The 21,063-nt window shown below is 36.1% G+C and overlaps 2 protein-coding genes across 5 annotated transcripts; one reads left to right on the forward strand and one right to left on the reverse strand.

Moving 5' to 3' along the window:
• Positions 1–286: 286 nt before the first annotated feature.
• On the reverse strand, positions 287–4,886 carry LOC131804011 (inner centromere protein-like). 3 transcript variants are annotated; one of them, XM_059126141.1, is made up of 8 exons: positions 4,772–4,871; positions 4,607–4,690; positions 4,378–4,531; positions 3,631–4,326; positions 1,754–2,702; positions 1,576–1,690; positions 855–1,512; positions 287–789 (listed from the first exon to the last, which is right to left on the reverse strand). In XM_059126141.1, the coding sequence occupies exons 2-8, from the start codon at positions 4,673–4,675 to the stop codon at positions 596–598; spliced, it is 2,835 nt and encodes a 944-aa protein (XP_058982124.1). In that variant the 5' UTR covers positions 4,676–4,690; positions 4,772–4,871; the 3' UTR covers positions 287–595. The 3 variants fall into 3 exon arrangements, with proteins under 3 accessions (XP_058982124.1, XP_058982119.1, XP_058982131.1); XM_059126136.1 differs by having other exon boundaries at positions 4,607–4,886; XM_059126148.1 differs by having other exon boundaries at positions 3,631–4,305; positions 4,607–4,885.
• Positions 4,887–9,240: 4,354 nt separating this feature from the next.
• Positions 9,241–19,757, forward strand: LOC131804012 (bromodomain-containing protein homolog). 2 transcript variants are annotated; one of them, XR_009342863.1, is made up of 5 exons: positions 9,241–10,673; positions 10,829–12,090; positions 12,154–12,551; positions 14,362–18,027; positions 18,274–19,757. XR_009342863.1 is itself a non-coding variant. In XM_059126154.1 (4 exons), the coding sequence occupies exons 1-4, from the start codon at positions 9,572–9,574 to the stop codon at positions 16,061–16,063; spliced, it is 4,464 nt and encodes a 1,487-aa protein (XP_058982137.1). In that variant the 5' UTR covers positions 9,241–9,571; the 3' UTR covers positions 16,064–19,757. The 2 variants fall into 2 exon arrangements, 1 of the variants encoding a protein (XP_058982137.1); XM_059126154.1 differs by having other exon boundaries at positions 14,362–19,757.
• Positions 19,758–21,063: the final 1,306 nt, after the last annotated feature.

Consider the following 21,063-nt stretch of genomic DNA (forward strand, 5'->3'; position numbering starts at 1 on the left):
CTAAAATACATTTGAGTAAATTTTTGTTTATCTATTTTATTTCATTCGAGAGCTAGAGTGATTTCTACAAAAGAAATCGGAGACCCATATTTCGCAGAGTTACAAACGGAATAATAAACTAAATATACCCTCCAAAATATGTAGGAGGGTATAAAAATGAGAAGTCATGGATCAACTGGAACAACTTAATTAATTTTCTTTTAATTTCTGAACTCGAGAAAAATTCGTTTGGTTTGTGTCTTTGCTAGTTAATTTTAAATGTAAATGTTTTTAAAACTCCACTACGTTTTTGTAATACAATATGGGTTTTTATTAAAATAAAATAATTTCGCATTTATAATTTTAGAACAATATATATGGCGTACAATAAGAAACCGATCATCAATTCTGATTTCGATTATCAAGTTTTAACGAAACATAAAATGATATTTCCAATCGAAAATGTGATTTTTCTTTCATTTAAGTGGCAAATAGAAACAGGGAGATTGTAAATTGTTATTTATACAATACGGTTTACAAATAAATAAAGACAATATCTTGTAAAACAACACGAAGCGATTACAAAAAACAGCGATTTTTGTGATTTCAATATTTTCTAGTATTTTGGCAGTTCCGAGTAACGAGGTGGTGTTGACCATAAGACACTGGAATTGCGTTTCAAATGGCGTGAATCTATGTTGGGGAAAATCTGTTTTAGATCTGGGGTCATGGGTTGAACCGAGAAGAAACTGTCAATATAACTCGACGGAGTGTACTCCTGCTTCAAAACATAAGGTTCACGTTTGTGAGCTGGAAAATGGGAAATAAATTTTAAGTTTCTATGAGTACTTCTATTAGATAAATCTTATACTTACTTCGACTCCATGACGGTGGTGGAGGTCGTTTATATGAAACTTTATCCTCATCATCGGTAGAGTCATCTTCGTGTAACATTTCAAATGTATATTTCGATGTTGCCTTCGGTGGCGGTGGCATCATTCGCTGTTTGGCGTGCATTTGCTGCTGTTTCATTTGCAATAGCAATTCACGTTCCTTGGCAGCCTTAGCCCTGGCTGCTTCCTCCTCTTGCAAGCGCAATTTTCGTTGAATCTCTTCTAGTTCACGTCGCTTTTGTTCCTGCTCCTGTTGTTTCTGCAGACGTTTTTCCTCTCGTTCCTTAGCTAATTTGGCCATGCGTTCGGCGCGCTCGCGCTCCTTCGCTTCTCGTTGCTGTGCGGCCAACAAATGTTTCTGTTCCCGTTGTTTCTTGCGTTCCTCGGCCAAATTGTGTAGGCCTTTGCGGAAGTCGTCAGCACTGTTCTCACGTTGCAAAGTCTTTGTGCTAGATGCCGTGGAGGCGCTTCTTTGTAGCATACCACTGGCAGATTTCTGCATTGTTTTCGAGGCACTGGTGGGGACTTTTTTAGCCACTGCACTACCCGTTGTTGTAACATTAGAACTTTGAGTTGGTGTAAGGAAACGACCAAGTGCAGGTGCTGGCAATTTCCCAATGACAGGAGTTGTAGATCCGGTCTGAAATTAGTGAGAATTTTTAAATGGAATTCATGTCAAATTCCGAATTAAATCAATACTTACCGGAGTAACATTTTCCTTTTTACCACGTTGTGGTCTTTTAGATTGTTCGGAAGCTGCAGCAGCAGCATTTTCAAATGCTTCAACCCGCATTTTTACAGGACTTTGAGCCAAGGGGCTGTAATGCATTTGAGAATAGAGATTAATGAGAACAATCATCGGCTTCTGCAACAGTACTTACTTAAAAAGCTCATTGGTACGTGTTGGCATTTTATATGTAGCTTTGGCAGAAGCTGATGTTTTTGATGTCTTGGCCGAGGCGGATGATTTGGATTTAGCGACGGGTACAGGGGCAGGTGCTGGTGGTTCCTTTTCTATTGACTCATCCTCCGTGAGAAGGCTTTCGTCATGTGGCATTGACGAGTCTTTTGCCGTTTCAAATGATCTTTGTCCGGCCCCGTCATCATCATTTTTATCGGCCTTGGTGGATGTTCGAACATCGAACGTAGCATCAGCTCCGGAATTTTGATTCAAGGTTACCGTAGCGTTCGGATTACCTTCTACAACAAATGTCGTCTGTCCTGGTGTCACTTGGAAAGTTGTTTGAGCTGGATTTGTACAGAAGGTAGCGTCGCCTGGTACTGGACCTAAGTTGATTGTAGCATCGGCAGGAACTGGAGATGGTCCTAGATTTACTGTTTCATTAACAATGCCAGCCAATTTCGAATTATTGACTGGTGGGGCCTCCACAGCGTCTTCATAAATAGATGCACCACGTTTTGTTGTTTCGGCCGCCTGTTCTTGCTCCAACTCCTTCTCTTCATTTTGAGACATTCGCCTTCCCGTACTTCCTTGGCGTGTGCGTGAAGATATTGGCGAAGGTTTCCGATCCAAATCGCTGAAACGTTCAACTTTGATAGGTCTCGGAGCTTCCTTCTTCTTGCGAGTTTTCTTGCCTGCAGTTGATGATGCTGTTGTCGAAGACAATACACTGTTACTGGCCATTGACGATTCTTCGAGGGTAGTTGTCTCTGACTTAGCTGCTGCTGGCAATGGCTGTGGTACAGTGGTTGGTGCCTTGAACACACTTTCATCGACACTCTCTTTCTGCGATGGTAGACTAACCTTTTCTCGTTTGATTTTGATACGCAAACTTCGAGTTCCAGCGTCTGATGATTCGGATGGCACACCTATTGTATAAATGTGAGGTAATAACAAAAATATGATTAATATTTTGTTTTAAAATTCATAGCTCAGAAATTATAAAAATATATTTTTTGGGCTTCGGATTTGTTGTTAAGCCAGTAACATGGTACATTGTTTTCATTGCTCCGTTCATGATATGGGACATTTTGAAATTCATATTGGCACGTTAGTTTTTCTTGACCCTAGCTCAAACAGTTATGCTTTTAATGCAGTACATCTCATAGTAGATATTAGTTGAGATCAATACATACTCTCTTTGCATACAGATCAAGTTATCCAAAAGATAAAATTTCCACACCCATACATCATGTAAAAATTTGAGTCACAGTCTAACTTGAAGTAAATCGAAACATACAATTTTCGAATTATATAAGAAAAACCAATAGCTCACCTCCTAACAAAAAAATATACATGTCTCTATAATATAATGGTATTATTGGCATATACCTATATAGAGTACAGTTCATCTTTACTCTCCTACAATAATAATTTAAAATATGATAACGTTTTTAGATGTGTAAACAATATTAAGAATGAAGAATCATAACACGAAGTAGAAAAAAATTGTTAAAACCAAGGAAGCGATTGTCCGCATTACCCCTCTAATTTGTCCAAGAGACAATGTGATAACAATAGACGGACAGACTAGCATGGCAGACACGCTGATGCAATCATTAAACTCCTTAAAGACAAACGACAAACTTAGTGTAGTATCATCCACCATCACATGGCGGAGGGCCAAAATGTGCAAATTAACCCACACATCTGTCCTTGTTAGAAGATCATGTACGTCATTCATTAACCCAACTCATAGTCATCCCTTAAAGTTTTTAATTTCACAACTGATTATAGCAACATTACACATCTGCATAGCATGTATACTTTTCCAAGTAGAAATTTCCTTTTTCTTACCATTTTCTTCGGACGCACATGGTTCGTTCGGTACAGTGGCTTCTGTCTCTCCAGATGTCACAGTGGAACCGACTCCTTCATCATCTGAATTCTCATTTATAACTATACATGCTGGTTTTTGCGGTGGCAAAATCAATATCGAGTCAGTTGATCTGACGCTACCTATTGTGTCTTCAGGAGAATTTTCAGTGAGCGTTGCAGTCTTTTGAGACGAAGAAGATTTCTCATGCATTTGCGAAGGTCGCTGTTCGTGTTCAAGTTTGACTTTAACTTCACTGACAGAAGGTTGGCGCATTTTATTTTTCAATGTCGGCTCCTTAAGATTCTTTTCGCATTTTATTCTGGCTTCTCGCTTGGGTCTACCCGAGGTAACAACTTCTTCTGTTGGTGCGGCTGTTACTATGGGGGCAGGTGGTGGAGGCATTAAGTTTGATGCTTCTGATTTACGCTCAGCAGCTGGAGCTGGGGCCGTAGTTTCCCTTTTATCCGTTTCCACATCAGTCTGTCTCTTTCTTGGTACAGGAACTTCTGTCTCTGGCGGTGGATTAGTATTTTCCATTGTTTCTGCAACAGCCAAAAGATCGGCATTTGAACGTTTACTCTTACGCGGCGAGACATGACCCTTTGATAATTTTCCTTCCTTTTTCTTATTTTTATCAGCTAAATGATCATTATCTAAATTTGAAGAAAATTTGTCTGTTTTTTTTGTAATATGCCTTTATGGAAATATTAAATTACTGTTCATACCTTCACCCTCCTCTTCATTCAATGAGGAAAGACGCTTTACACGCTTCTTCGTCTGTTGGGGTGACGCCGCTGGAATTTCTTTCAACACTTCTTTGGCTGCTGCCGGTATGGCTGAGTGTCCAAACAAAATTGCACGCAATTTTACTAACCATTCCTGATTTAAAAACGAAAACAAATAGAATTGGGGCTTGTAGCGTTCTTCGAAAATAAAGCGTCACACATCGCTTACCTCTGTTAATTGTTCTAATTCTCTGGATGCACTCTCGGTGATATCGTATAGTTGCACTAGATCTTCCATTATGCGAATATTTTCCTACAACAGTCTCTTATTGATAACACTTAGAACTTTAAGAATGTTTCTTTGTCTTAATAATTTATTTTTCAATTGCTGTACATTTCACAAATATTTATTTTTGTTTCTCTTTCACACTCTCTTCGATTCCTTCAAGGAGACAGAGCCACGCTCGCACCGCCAACACCGACTTGATTGAAATGAAACTCAGTAGTGAAAATTTCAAAAGGATTTAACCGCCATTACTCATTGTGGATTGTGTGGAATGCGATCACAGTTGTAAAATGTAGTATCAAGTGTTCATACAGAGTTGTTATTTCGAGTTACAGTGCTGCGTGCGGTCAACATAATTATTCAATACAGTAGCGTATAGCAAACATGTTGTAGTAGTTTCTCGCACAGTCTAAAGTCGAAAACAGAATCATCGTCTGAATTTTGATCTGTAATTACGCGTTGACAAAAAAATTGTGTCGTGAATTTTGGCGTCTACGAAGAGTGCCTGATCTCAATAAATTCTGTTGCGTGTGTTTGTAAAAAAACTGTTATACCATAGTAAAATTAAGAAGGCAAATTCATTTCAAATAAGCATACCCATGGTACAATAAGGAGGTAGAGCAGCTTCGTAAAACTGCAGAAATACAGCCCTGAGGCTATGCCCACTTCCTGTCAGAATTATTCAAAATAATAAGCAACAAGTTGTTTTCATTTAGTTCATATTTTAATTTATGAAATTGAAAAAGAAATTTCCTGGTCACAATCCTCCTACCTATCATCTGTAGGAATTTTGAACGAAACGCCTGAAAGCCTTCTTGACCACAACTTGCCACAATTCTACCAAAAAATCGCGTCTGGCTGTCACAGAGGATAGATAAATAAGTTTATTCTTTTTTACATTGTATACTATATAGCAACTTAATATACCACATAAGATTCCATATAATTGTTTTTACATATAAGCTCACTGAGCACTCGATTATTATTATATGATACATTTATCTGTGATAATGTTATTTTACTACACATAAAAAAAAAGCTCTTTGAGCACTCGATTAACTGTGATAAACTATACATTAAGCATACAATTATATTTAAAAACTATCACTTTTATACCCTCTGTTCGACACTGTTTTAACAGACCACTTTGTTATTTAGTTTTTTAGTTTGTTTTGATTCCTTATTTATTATTACTGCAGACGTCAAAGCGCTGCTCGTATCAGCGGAGGCCGGGAGCAAGCCTCATTTTCTCTTTTCATCTTGCACGAAAAATAATACATTCTCATATTACGCTAAGTAGCATATCTTTACGACTTCACTGTATAATAGAACAAGACGACTATAGTTCTAAGTTAAACATGTTAACCATTCGATTTGTACGTACATTTACCAAAGAAAAAGAAGAAGACTCTAATAAAGTTTACTTTACTTTACTTTACTTAGTTCATATTTTTTGTTCATTTCTAAAATGAGCCAAATAGCGCGAAAGATGAATGGATGTTCTCCAAAAATATGATCCTAAGTGTTCAATCTTTCAATTCCATGCCAAATCTCGTTAATATTATTAATGCGTGCCCCGCAATTTAAGTTTCTTCCAATCATTGATTTTGAAAATATTTTGTTTTTATTTTTCAAAACACAAATACGTACACAAAATTGGCAGAAGTCGGGCACACTTAGAAAAAAATTGTAATCAGCTGGGAGCTCTACCTTACCTTTTTATTGTACCATGAGCATACCCATCTCTGCATTTTCTGCAATTTACCTTGTCAAATTTCCCGACATAGAAAACAGGTTCCCATTGATATTTTTTGTTTTGACAAATAAAAACCAAATATTTTTAAAATCAGTGATTGGAAGAAACTTACATTACGAGGCGCTCATTAAAGCCATTAACCAGTTTTGCCATGGAATTGAATGATTATAAATTTTGGATAATATTTCGCTCTATTTAACTAATTTTTAATATAAGAAAAACAAATAACAAATAAATTCAAAGAACTTGTTGCATGTTTTGTTAGAAAATTCTGGCAGGAAGCTGACATAGTGATGTATTTCTTTATTTTTCTATCTCCTTATTCTATCTCCATGGGTTTGATAAATGAGATTACCTCTTTAATTTTTGCCATGGATACTCCCTTAGGAGGATATAAATGCCACGCAGTTCCTGTTTGTTTAATAGCCAAAAATAATGTAGCAAAAAAGACAATTGATTTAAAAAAAGTGTTTTTTTCATATTGACAATGAAAATGTATATCAGAAAATATTTATATTCAAGCATGGAAGTAAATAACAAAACATAATATGAAATTATACACTAGTATAGTCAAATAAGGTGGGTTTTGCAGCTACCTTTTAATAATGGTGCCAATTTTAAGCCGGTTACTACATCCTTCCGATAGTTAAAAGTAAGATGTTGTCGGACAAATTAGTCGTTTTTCGGTATTGTAAATTTTAATTAAATATGAACTTTCCGATAAGCAAAAAGTCAGACCATCTTCCTTTTATCTTTTAACTAAAAGTTAGCTGAACTCTTGTTACCATTGATAATAAGTTGAAGAAATGAAATAAGATCGATCCTGAATTTCTCACATTTTCATGAAATGACCGTTATAACAGTGATTACTAAAACTAAAAAAAATTAGCGTACAAGAAGTATTCATGGCACAATTACAGAAGGTAGAACAAAGCTGTTAAATTTTTAAAAATACCAAGTATAGCCGTTATATTGGGGTCTATACGACGTGGACCTACATAGGCATTGTTTGTCATAAGACATTACCATATTCAAATTCGAAACTTGAAATAAACGGTGAATAATGTAGCTAAAATTATCAAAATATGGTATATAGGGAGGAAGACCTGGTCCTACATAGACAATTCTCTGTCACAGGCTGTAGCATCTATTACGAACTTCAAATACCACATTTCAAACAATTTCGTACCTAACATCGTCAAAATACCGAATTTAGGGAGGTACTGACCTGGACCTGCATAGACAATTTTCTGTCACAGACTGTAGTTCCTATAACGAACTCTAAATACCTAATTTGAAACAACTTATCAAAATACCGAATATTGGGAGGTACCGTGTGGGCTATACGAAGACGTGGACCTGCACAGTAAATTTTCTGTCTTAGGGTGTAGTATCCATTTCGAACTTCAAATACAAAATTTGAAACAATTCCGAATAACAATGTCGCTAAAATCATCAAAATACCGAATATCGGGAGGTACCGTTATATGGGGGCTATACGAAGACGTGGACTTGCACTGATAATTTTCTGTCTTGGGGTTTAGTATCCATTTCAAACTTCAAATACCAAATTTGCAACAATTCCGGAGAATAATTTCGCAAAAATCATCAAAATACCGAATATCGGGAGGTACCGTTATGTGGGGGCTATATGAAAACGTGGACCTGCATGGCCCATTTACAAACTTAACCTGCCTACTGGAAAAATAAACATGTGTGCAAAATTTTAGCCATCTATTTCAATTCATTCGAAAGATAGCGTGATTACAACAGACGGACAGAGAGACGGAAATCGCTAAATCGACTTAGAATTTTTCGCTGATCAAGAATATACATACTTTGTTGGGTCTAACATGAGGAGGAGTTACAAACGGAATGACAAAGATAATATACCCTCCATGGTAGAAGAATATAGGTACACGCGTCGACACAGCTGCTGGGACAATGAACTGTCAAACCAATTTTGGAATTGAAAATTTTGAATGAAAAATTATTTAAATTTGTAAAAATTGTTGAAAACGCAACTAATTTCAGCAATTTTCTTTTTCATTATTGCATTTTATGTAATTTTTTTTATTACATTTTTCTATAAAAGTAAAAAAAAACATAAGGAGTTGAAAGAAAATTGCCAATAGGACCATTTTTTTTATTTCTATTCCCTAGCAAAATATAGATTCGGACTATTTAAAAATGGCAAGTATAGCCAAACTTAGTGCTTATTTTCACTTAATTATTTTCATGAAATCACTAATATAACAGCGTTACCTAAAATTGTGTACATGAAAGTATGAAAATTACCCACTGTGGTAAAATGTTTTGTACGCCTGTACTACCTAAATCAAAATCTACTGACTTATAACGTCTCAAAAATTTATCATTTTTAAAATGCATCAAATTGTTATATTTTCCATATACAAACATTCATTCTTTTCGTATTATTAATTTTATACACAAAAAAGAACATGTGTTGAAATATTACAACTTTGAAATGTCGTACGCTCGGTAACATTCATAATTATTGTTCCCCAGTGCTTATTATAACAGTTAACAAAAAATATTACAAAATAAACGATGAATCGTAAGGTGTGATCTCCCTTTGTACTTTCTCTTGAGGCGCCATAAATTGAATTGAGCCTCATAAATATATCAAGAGAATTTGGGTTACATTAATTTCATATATTTTATTGAATCTTTTGATATTTCTAAAGACAAGAACTGTGCGGAAATTTAATTCTTAAGTATTTCCACCGAAACCCAATTTAAATTCAAATGTCAATGTATCGGAATTTTCATCGGGGAATACAACTCTGTGTTGATGACATGTGAAGATGTGAGGTTGAGAATAGCGCCATTAACATGACAGCGAATTTGCGTGGAAAGCAAAGAAACGGGAAGAAGAAAAACGTAAATTAAGTGAATTAATAAAAATTCGACATAAAACTTGTAATTTTTCTATTGAAAAATAACAACGAACGCTGTAAAATGCCTTTCTAACGCACCCACATCCAAGGCAAGCAGTTGCAGCATAAAAATCAACCACTTCTCGAAGATACAGCAGAATTTTGACAACAAGATAAGTAGTGCAACAAAAGTAACAGCAGCAGAGGAAGCAAGCATCAAACTCAGAAAACACACACATACCACGACGCACAATGGGACTTGACTTCGATGCGTTGGAATACTGCAAGAGTGTGAAGCATTCGCAGCCACCGTACGGTTGTCCAGTCCCCAAATGTGGTCGCAGTTACAAGACGGTGATAGGTCTGCAGTACCATCTGGTTAAGTATGATCACGACAATCCACAGCCATTGACACCGGTGATGACGCCAAATCGAAAGAAGGCGCGTTCTCGCGGTGCAACACATTCGACACCAAAAGGTGGTGGTGTTGGCGGAACAGGTGCTGATGGAGCTGAAGATGAACAGAATGGCGGAAACGCCAATACAGCACATTCAATCAATCCCGAGTCTTTGGTTTCATATAACGACGATGAACAGAGGGTAACGTTTAATGTGGAGGGTAAAAGTGTACGTTTGGGTACAAATGATCCCCTGCCTTTTATTGAGGAGGATGAATATATGGAGCTTGTGGAAAGGGGATGTATAGTGAATGCCGATGCCCCGCCATTGGAACAGAATGCCGCCTGGGCCAAAGTGAAGGTGCCAGAAGCACGATTTCAAGAGATTGATAATTACAATGTACCAGATGCACCTCCCAGACCATTGGCATACTATCGCTTCATTGAAAAGTCGGTGGAAGAACTGGACGGTGAGATAGAGTATGATGTGGACGAAGAAGATTCGGCTTGGCTAGAATGGATGAATGAAGAACGTGAAAAATCAGGCCATAATCCTGTCAATATTGATACCATGGAATTGTTGATGGATCGCTTGGAGAAAGAATCATATTTTCAGGCAGCTGCAAATGGTACGGCGACGGGCAATGAAGTGGACGACGATGCCGTCTGTTGTATTTGTATGGATGGCGAGTGTCAGAATACGAATGTTATCCTCTTTTGCGATATGTGTAATTTGGCTGTACATCAGGATTGTTATGGCGTCCCATACATACCGGAAGGTCAGTGGTTATGCCGGCGTTGCCTGCAATCGCCGAGTACACCGGTAAATTGTGTATTGTGTCCAAATACGGGTGGAGCATTTAAGCAGACGGATCGCGGTCAATGGGCACATGTCGTTTGCGCTTTATGGATACCTGAAGTTCGGTTTGCCAATACAGTGTTTTTGGAACCAATTGGTGAGTTGAATAATATGGAACAATTAAAGAGATCACAACTGCAAATCTTACTTGCCAAGACTTTTTTCAATGTTACCGATTTTGTCGGTTAAAAGCAGTTAAAAAATCATTGTGCCATATTCGATATTTCAACCTGTCTTTTTTTATCCTTGCAGATTCGATTGAAACAATTCCTGCCGCTCGATGGCGTCTAACATGCTACGTCTGTAAAGAAAAAGGATTGGGAGCATGCATTCAATGTCATCGCAACAGTTGCTACGCCGCTTTCCATGTAACTTGTGCCCAACAGGCCGGGCTCTATATGACCATGGATGTTAATGAAAGTTCGGGTCACAATGATTCCTCGGCACATGTTCAAAAGTTTGCCTTCTGTCATTTGCATACCCCAGACAATGCGAAAACCAAATTAAATCTCAAAGACTTTGAAGATGCACGTCATAAAATGAAAGAGGCTCGCAAAGCATTGGCCAAAAAACGCTCTTCTGCTCCAGTTGTACTGATACCTACGATACCGCCCGATCGTATACAGGAAATTGCGAGCATGGTGCACATGCAGAAAAAGAAAGAATTCCTCGATCGTTTAGTCGCTTATTGGACTATGAAGCGAAAGTACCGCAATGGTGTACCACTATTGAGAAGGCTGCAATCGCAGGGAAATCATCACGGTGTAATACAGCGTAATGGCATAGAGGGCTCACCGGATACATCGGAACTGTATCGTCAACTAAAATACTGGCAATGTTTGCGTCAAGATCTTGAGAGGGCGCGTCTCCTTTGTGAATTGGTGCGTAAACGTGAAAAGCTTAAAGCAGCCTACGTGAAAATATGTGAACAAGTGATAAATATGCAACTGGACCCCTTGGAGACTGTGTTGAGAAAACTGCTAGACGCTTTGGAAGCCCGTGATACTTCAGAAATATTCCGTGAACCTGTAGATACCACAGAAGTTCCCGACTACTTGGACATAGTCAAGCAGCCAATGGATTTGGGTACAATGAGGTCGAAACTTGATAATCGACAGTATTCCAGCCTGGATCAGTTGCAGAGCGACTTTGATCTTATGATTCAGAATTGCTTAGCTTACAACAATAAAGATACTGTTTTCTATAGAGCTGGTATACGAATGCGCGATCAAGCAGCGCCATTGTTTCATGAAGCTCGAGATGTATTGGCACGTGAGGGTCTGCTAGACACTAGTCAAGCGGATTCAACGGATCATGTAGAACAAGAAGTGGAACAGGAATTGCAAGAATTATTGGCAGCCACACCTTGCGAGGCTATAGTTCAAAAACTACTTATTTTGGCAGATAAATCTCAGGTCTTGAAAAATCCAACGTATCGCACAAAGAAAATCAAGCAAATACGGCTGGAAATATCACGGATGCGAAAAACTATACAAAAAGCTAGAATGGCAAAAGTAAGTATCGATAAATATGTTTACATTGAGTCATATTAAAAACGATATACTGTTTAAATTTAGCGACATAATGCCTCAATCAATTCTCAAACTGAGGATGACGATGAAATGGAAGAGAATCACAATGTAGAGGACATGGATGTGGATACACCGCTCCCGATAAGGCCACAACCGCCGCAACACCAACCAATTCCACATTTACAAAAAGTCAAAGACGACCAAACACCGAAACGGTCACGTAAACCCTCGGCAAGAAGTATAAACACTCTCAGACACAATCACCAGCATCGGCATAATTTTAGCGATGATGATGATGATCATGGTAATCACAGTGAAGATGAAGACGATACAATGGGTGATGAATCGAAAGGTACTAGCAACAACACAACCCAGCATACACCACCAAGTAGCCCCGTTAAGAGTCTCAATAGCAGTGCTTCACCTGTCGGCGTAAATAGAAGGTAAGATAATTGACATTACTTATCATTTCACATGCTGAAGATCTAAGATTCTCATCGATTTCTGTTATCCATAAAGAAAACTACATTTCAATTTTAGTTTTTGTAGAGCATGACTGATAGATTGTAGAAGGGAAGAATAATATTGGAAAAATTCAAATATTCTTTTGAGGCATGTTGGAAAACTAGTAGTTGCATGATGACTCTTTTTTAGACCATTAGTTGTGAAAAATTAAAAGGGTGCCATAATACAATAAAAATATATATTCGATTTAGAAATTAAACTCGCAACATACTAGCTGTTTTGCGTGGAGAAAAAGGTCAAATCACCGAATTTATTTAGCAACCATTGAAATTACTGTCGATATGTGCACGGTACTCCTTTAAAAAAGAGGCACGCTATAAACATTAAATTTCCGCAACCATTTTTATTCGCGACTTTACTTTCCATAATATCGCTATGCCTGGGTATTATCTACATTCAGGATTCCTTCTAAAATGTTAAATTGCCATTACATTTCTATGAGTTTTTGATGAGTGGAGTTTCTCAACTAAACTCTCAGCTCCGCAATCTTAGATTATGAAAATTTTAAGACAGTCTAGATTAGGTACATACAATGACTTAGCTTCTAGAAAGTATTATGTTTTATGGGTTGAAATTAGGGCATGGGGTGTAACTTACAAATCTGCGTGCTTTCACGAAAGTCTGCATCTCAGTATTCTTTGTTATTCTTACATGTCCCATGTGTGAAGAGTGTCACGCATGCAATAATGTATTTTCAATGAATTTTTCGTCGCCAAATAACATCTCAAATGTGCCAAATGAGGACATCAGTTCGCACACAGCATAACTTAAACTGGAGTGATTAATTTTCGAGTACCTACTACCTGATAAGGTATCCGTAGCATAGTGTATGCAAAACCAAGTAATACCAGAACACGATTTGGGTCTTGAATGCCCATCTTCTGCTTTTTTTCATATGTGTTGCTGCATTTCATCAAAACTTTTTGTATGCACATTAATTAGATTTTGGTATATTGTAATCATATAGAGATTCGAGACTTTCAGTCACGATATAATTAACTTTGACTTTGACATTCTTGTAATAAAGCGTGAAATAGTTTTTTGGCAGCATTATCACATTTCAAATCCAACATTTTTATTTGCAATTCGAGAAATATACTTTGTAATTTGAGCAATTCATTTGATATTCGTAACGTTTCCTTTGCCCCTTTCCGATTAATCACACATTCAATTCAAATTTTCTTTTCAATAGTAATTCGAAAATTTTTACTAAATAGATAATTTATTCGAAAAAAATTCGTTTCAAAAATCAATTTTCAAATTTGCTAATTACAAAAAATGTAAAAAATCGCATAACAAATGATGCAAAGTTATGTGCTCAAATTACAACTGAGTAACATTAAAAGCCATTTGTGAAAATTTACAAATTACACGCAAAAATGTAATTTTTTTTTTATGTTGATTTGTTCCAAAATGAAAAATATGTCATCCAAACTCAAATATAGTTCAAAAAATGTTATCATTCTTTTAGTGTATTGAGCAATGTGTTTAATTAGTTTTCGATATCCACTTAAGTCTATGTTTTGGTTGACAATGGAAAAAATGATTTAAGGTTAAACAACAGACAGATTAAATAATAACATTAAATATGTGACACAAGGACTATCCCATCAAATCCAGTTATCCATCCATCCATTCATACCGCAATCCCGCTCATTTTTTTCCATTTTTATCTACATTTTTCCGTCTTTGTTAAAAAAATGCAAATTAACGCACGTACTATTACAGAACTGCGGTGCTGTTTACACGTAAAGCGCAGGCCGCTCTTAAACGACCCACGGATACATCGACGTCAGCGACTGCAACGCCAGTTAAAGAAGAGAATCACAACGTTATCACCAATGCCTCACAAATTTCTACCTTGGGTTCGCTCATCACAGCTGTGAACAATAGCGCATCGTCCACCTCTGCATCCGTGACATCGTCATCTCTCATCACGTCTGCCTTATCGATAAGCAATAAATTGAGCGGTGGACTCAATCAATTGTCCCCGCTGTCGGCTAGTTTAAATCAGGTGTCATCGTCACTGACAGTAAAATCTCCAGAACGAAATGCGCGACACAGACGCCTCAACGAAATGCGCAACAGTGGGTCTGTGTCACCGAAAAAGTCACCCAATCGAACTTTGACAGGACTGCTTACAACATCCGCTGCAGCATTACCAACATCCGCCCAATCTGCTACTGCACTAAACACCGCCACACCGACCATATCCCTGCCCCCGGCCACAAGTTTGAGCAGTTATCAGCATATTCCCGACACATTTCGAGTTTATCGAACCAACAATGAACGCGATGCCAGTGATAGCGACGACGATGACATGAGCGACATCTCAGGAAGTCCGTGCAGTAGTTGTTCGGGCATCACAGGAAGTGGGACAGGTTCCGATTACGACTCTAGCGACGATAATGACGACGATGAGGACGAAGAAGATGATGACGAGGAAGATGACACCGAGGCACAGAATGCCGATGACAACAATTCCCGTGATAAACAGGATATTGAAATGAATGATAGTACAACTATTGGCGAATCTGCTACAGGCGGTAATAATGGCCAAGCTATGAGCTGTAGTGGTGATAGTGATACCGATGGTGCTGTTGCACCTGCTGGACGAATAAGCCGTGCAGGGAATGATTCAGATACTCAAACACGGAGTATAAGTAGAAGAACGCCCACGCCTCTGGATAAGAAACAACGCAGTGTTGGCCGACCGAGAACGAAGAAAAAGACTGCGTCACCTGCTCCGGCAAGAAATCCCACATCAACACCCCCGCCAACAGCAACTCTGCCGGTGAAAGCAGCTACTCGTTCCGCATCCAATAAACCAGCAACACGAACGGCTACACCGACGCCAAATAATGTAAATAGTATGAAGACACGTAAAGCGCACAATGCCGCATTGGCAAATGTAAACAACAGTAGCATGAACAGTAGATCGAAATCCAACCACATTAACTCCTCGTCGGCGGCGGCGACGACTGCGGCTCTAGATATGGCAAATTCCAATAGTACAGCAGATAATTTACTGAAACCTCCACTTGAACCGTTACAGCTGGTCTGGGCAAAATGTCGCGGCTATCCATGGTATCCAGCTTTGATCCTTGATCCCAAAACCCCTAAAGGATTTGTCTACAACGGTGTCCCACTGCCAGCACCGCCCAGTGACGTTTTGGCTCTGCGTAAAAACTATCCCCAAGATGTAGAGGTGTTTTTGGTTTTGTTCTTCGATGCAAAACGGACATGGCAATGGCTGCCGGCCAACAAGTTAGACATTCTTGGTATTGACAAAGAGTTGGATCAACAAAAGTTGGTGGAGTCGCGCAAACCAACAGAAAGAAAGGCCGTAAAGAAGGCTTATCAAGATGCCCTGCACTATCAGAGTCAAGTATCCGATTTGGAGGGACAAGGGCCGGATCCGATTATGTGAAAATCAAGGAGGCAGAAGTAACTATTCTACAATTGCCTCATCGATGATCTTACTTACCGTTGTGCTCTTCATCTTAATATCAACAAGAATAATAATAAAGTTTAAACTATGATTTTCAGGTTCAGATCTACCCTACATATGTATGTATGATTGTTCTTTTAAGTTTATATTCCTTTTTATTTTTATCGTTATGTGTTTTTTGGAGGAAAAAAATATGTCCCAATAACTAATTACCACAATACACACACACACATAAGGGAGGTCTCCTTTTGGTTTATGTTGGTGTTGTACCGAGACTTGCCTAAAGCCCCGATTTGTGTGGAAATTCTCCATATTCGTTGTGATCGATAATTGCTCTCCTTAATTTTATACTCTCTGTTTCATAAGTTTAAAAGTAATGGTATTACCATTAAAGAGACTAAGAAGAAGAAGAATAAACCATAAAAACTGAAAATAATTTTGTTTACCTATTTATCAAACATAGACAGACACAAACACACTCCTTACTAACGTTAGATTTTTTCTGTTAACATTTATTTAAGAAAAAAAAAAAAAAAAGAAATGAAAACTAACAAACCCATTTTTAGTGCCGACATTTGTATATATCCGAATGATTAACTATCTACTCAAATTCAATTTGAGCACTTTTCCTTTTCCTCTGGACCAAGTAAAGTTTGGTAAAAAAAAATTAATATGTTGTTACACAAAACTTTCGTATTGTATTTATCGTGTTTCCCCTCTATGATATATATTCTATGTATTATTAGCTATTTTTCCTTTAGTTGCAGTTAAATAAAACTACGTATCTTAGTCTTTTAGTATTTAAGATATTTTGTAAAATAAAAAGCAAACAACAAAGAACATGTAATGGTAACTGCTGCTGCTGTTTTTTTTTTTTTGAAATCTCAAATGTGTGGTGACCAATTTTAAAATTTACATGCATTATTTTTCATGAATATTTAATAAAAAAAAGCATCTACAATTTGAATCTACGTGTCTCAAAGATATTTGACGCCATGGGCTAAATAACTTATTAGATGTATTGAGGCCAATTGGTCTCAAAATAGCACCATCTTTTTATATCTTTTTTTGGTTTATATCTAAACATTGAACGTAAACTTCTGAAGTATATATTTTTGAGTATATATTTTCCATTATGAAAACATTTCTTAAAATCTATCAACTAATAATGTTGTAAATTTTGATCATTTTTAAAATTTATCATTTACTTTTTCGGATTATTCATTTCTATTTTCAAAATACAAAAAAAAAAAAAAGAAATTGTTCAATTGTCAATCTTAAATATATTCGACTTTGAAATTTCGTACACTCGACGAATTTGGGTAGCATTTATATAAACACACGTGTTTATAAAATAAGTGGCGAACATCTTCGACCGAATACGTTGAGTAACGCAGGAAAATACAGAAAACACAGAAATGAAAAATTGTAGCTATTAATATTTAAATTCATAGACAATGAAATACCCTTGCCAAATGTGTTTGGAAATCCGCTAATATAGATCCACTCAGTTCATTTCGTGAATTTTCACTTTCTTACATTAAAATCAGATATGTGGCTGGATTCCTGTTTTATGAAAATATGAAATAAAAAATTTTTCATTTGACGTATCTTTTTTCCCTTTATAACATTTTTTATAGAACAAGAATTTAGGCCCTGGTAAAATTGGCTATAGAAGGCCAACATCTCAGTAATTTCCCTAGGCCTTTTTGTCAGCATAGCTGTTATATCAATATATTATTTGAAGCATGGTACAATAAAATCAAGGTTGGGCAGAACTAGCATATGATTTTATTTTTTTTTATTTTCTTGGCTTAATATGTCAACTTTATTTTTTTATGTGTGTGTATTTTTCCCAATAATAAAAAAAATTGTTCAGAAAATATTCAAATTCGAGTGTTTTCAAAATGCTTATTGCAACATATGCATCGACAAAATCTGCAGTTTTTGCAGCGAAATAAACCTTTAGAAATATATAGAATATGATTTTAAAAATAAATGTTGACCTTTCATTCAGTTTTCGCGGTTTTCAATTATACATTCAAAATCAAAGCAACAAGTTGTTTTTTTTTTGATTGTTTTGATAGTAATTCTGACATTACAAGTCAAACAGGTATACCTCTATACTCGCAATTTTTTCAAAGTTAGCCTACCTTTTCTTAATTGTACCATCATTAAAAGTTTTAAAGGGAAAAATATGAGTAGCGAATAATCATACCCAAACGCTTTTAGACTTTCTTTCAATATTTTTTTCTTTATACGCGAAATTACAATTTTAGAAAGCTTTCTTTAGTTCCTAGAATCCTGCTCGCCTTGTCGTTTCACTTTGCAAATACACCTTGGTATAGCCCAAGTCGATATAAATAAATAGTTTCTTTCGCATTTCAATTTAAAAATACTCTAAGTCTCGTTTAAGATTTAGAGTATAACGTGTTTATTAAGATGCTGATACCAAAAGTAGTAGAGTTTTTGTGAAATACAAACTATTATGTTAACAATTTCAACTTTATGCACCAATGTCATTGCACATTTAGAGACATAACTATTTTTTAATTTCTATTCTAAGAAATTAAACAAATTGTAAAAATATATCTTTACAAATTCTATGAATGCCCTCCATTAGTTGTTAGTATTGACCGATTTTGAATAAATTTTAATTAACTCTAAATTACATATGTATGCATGCACTCAAAGTGCCATTTTGTAAATCTCCCCCCAGTAAATTTTGAACCTGGAAATTTTAGACTTTCATTTCCTTCTATTTCCAAATAAGAAAACTACATTACAAAGGAAATAAAAAATATCTGTTTTGTATTTTTGCAGATTATTAAATGTTTTCGATAAAATGAAATTCTTTAAATTTTGGCGCAACGATTGATGATTGATTGTGTATATGATTAAAACTGAAAATCTTTTAGGCAATTAAAGAGAGTTATTTTTAAGAAAAACCGCTGTAAATTTATTATTGCATATTTGTTATGGAATTTCTTTATTTGTATATTTTTTCAGATCTCATCTGAAAATCAAATATAATAATATTCGTTATATATTAAAAAAAAAACAAATTTCTTTAAAGTTAACCTTTCTTTAAGAAAAATAATTTGTTTTTTTTTTCATTTGATTTTTCTATTCAAAAACAAATTAGTCGTATCGAAATAAAATATGTTTGGAAATAAACTTCTAAAATGTACCCATATGATTAAGTACCTCGGTTTTTTATATTTTAGCTTTTAATTACCTAGAAGTTTAGGCTACTATAATAAGGCTTCATTTCGAAAAAAAAATTGAAAAACACAAAAATAAATGTAATTAGTAATAAGTGGGAAAACTAATGATTTTTTTATTTAAATGGGCAGACACTCTCATCTATTTTCTAGATTTCTGTTTGTTTTTGTTTTATTGCAACATACCGATTGAATTGTAACAAAATCTAACATTTATTGTACATTATTAAACTAAGACATAAGCTAAACATGTGGTTACAATTTAATTATTGTAGTTGTTTATTGATATTAGCAAGTAAATACACACACACAAACAAACAAAACTTTAAAATTAACACAAAAATAGACACCAAGAAACTAGTAATAAATCAATTAAAATTAATCAATAATTGTAAAATTTTCATTCAAGATGCTCTTAAAATAAAAGTAATAAACTAAGTGTTAACGAATGATTCATATTTTTTTAATTTTAATTTGTAATGTTTTGTTGCTCAATTTTGACTTAGATATTTTAATGGAGGGCCAACAATGCTATGAACTCTAAAAAATAGCAAACTCGTATACGTAAAATGAAGATTAAGACAAAGTTGTTGAGTTCGATGAAAAGAATATAGGTAATCCCAATTTTCTCTGGCATCCCAGCTTGGTACAGCAGGAGCCTTCAACAAAGTTGGATTCGATCCAAAAAACTCAATAGCGCAGGTATTTCCCCCATCCATATTGACTAGATTGATGGACGCTAATAAACAGAATTCCCAATTCAAATGCTGCTAGGAGCCCCACAATGAAACTGTCACTAAAGGGTCAAGTCTATAACTGCGACTTCTCGCGATCCATGAGATACTTATGGTATTCGACCAATAACAAATGAAGATAACAGTTTTAAGTGCAACTATATGCAAAACTGCTACATAAAGCTTTAGGAGACAGAAGAGCATCTGTTTGGGGTATCAGAAGGGAACTTGGTTGCCACACACGAAGTTGCTGCCGACTGCACTAAATGGTAAGACAACATTTATTTAGAACTGTATTTGCATATATAGTCGGTGTTCGCCAGTTGATGCTCACTGAAATCAATCGGTTGATAAGCGATGGAATTTCGCTTTGAATGCTGAATTCCGGATATATCGGGAAGGTAGAACAGGATCCAGAAATGTTCAGTGTGTAATATATTGTATTGATCGTGGCAGTGATCACCAATGGACATTTAGACACCGTAGCAACGTTATGTGCCCCAGCCACAAGAGGTATCATCTAGTGTTTTGTACTTTATTCCTGTGATGTGTAACGAGATGTGAAGAGGGTTGTCGAAAACCTATCTTCAATATTAAGTATTTAATTTGTGCTCGATGAAGAATTTATCGAAATAATCATAAACCCATGATGGAACCACGAGCGTACTGCACCACCGATTCATATGTTCGAAAAGGAGGAGCTTCGTTGAGTACAACTCGAAATGCGTCGAAGGCTTGTCTACTAAATATTATTGAAATCGTCTAGCCACCACCTGACTTTGTTTGGAAGAGTGGAATTATTGACTGAACCCACCAAATTTAACACGCTGACTTCAACGTGAAATCGGATTAATATGTATGTGAGCTAAATCCAAATCTGAACCGCTTCCTATAAAATTTGGCAGATTAACTTCAGGGTTTTATCTAATATCTAATACCAAATCTAATCGTTGTGGAATGCATATTATGGATAGCTATATCTAAACCTATTTTTTAAGTACTTGCTTCTAATCAAATTCAA

Source organism: Musca domestica, unplaced genomic scaffold (assembly GCF_030504385.1).
Source record: "Musca domestica strain aabys unplaced genomic scaffold, Musca_domestica.polishedcontigs.V.1.1 10, whole genome shotgun sequence".
Taxonomy (NCBI): domain Eukaryota; kingdom Metazoa; phylum Arthropoda; class Insecta; order Diptera; family Muscidae; genus Musca; species Musca domestica.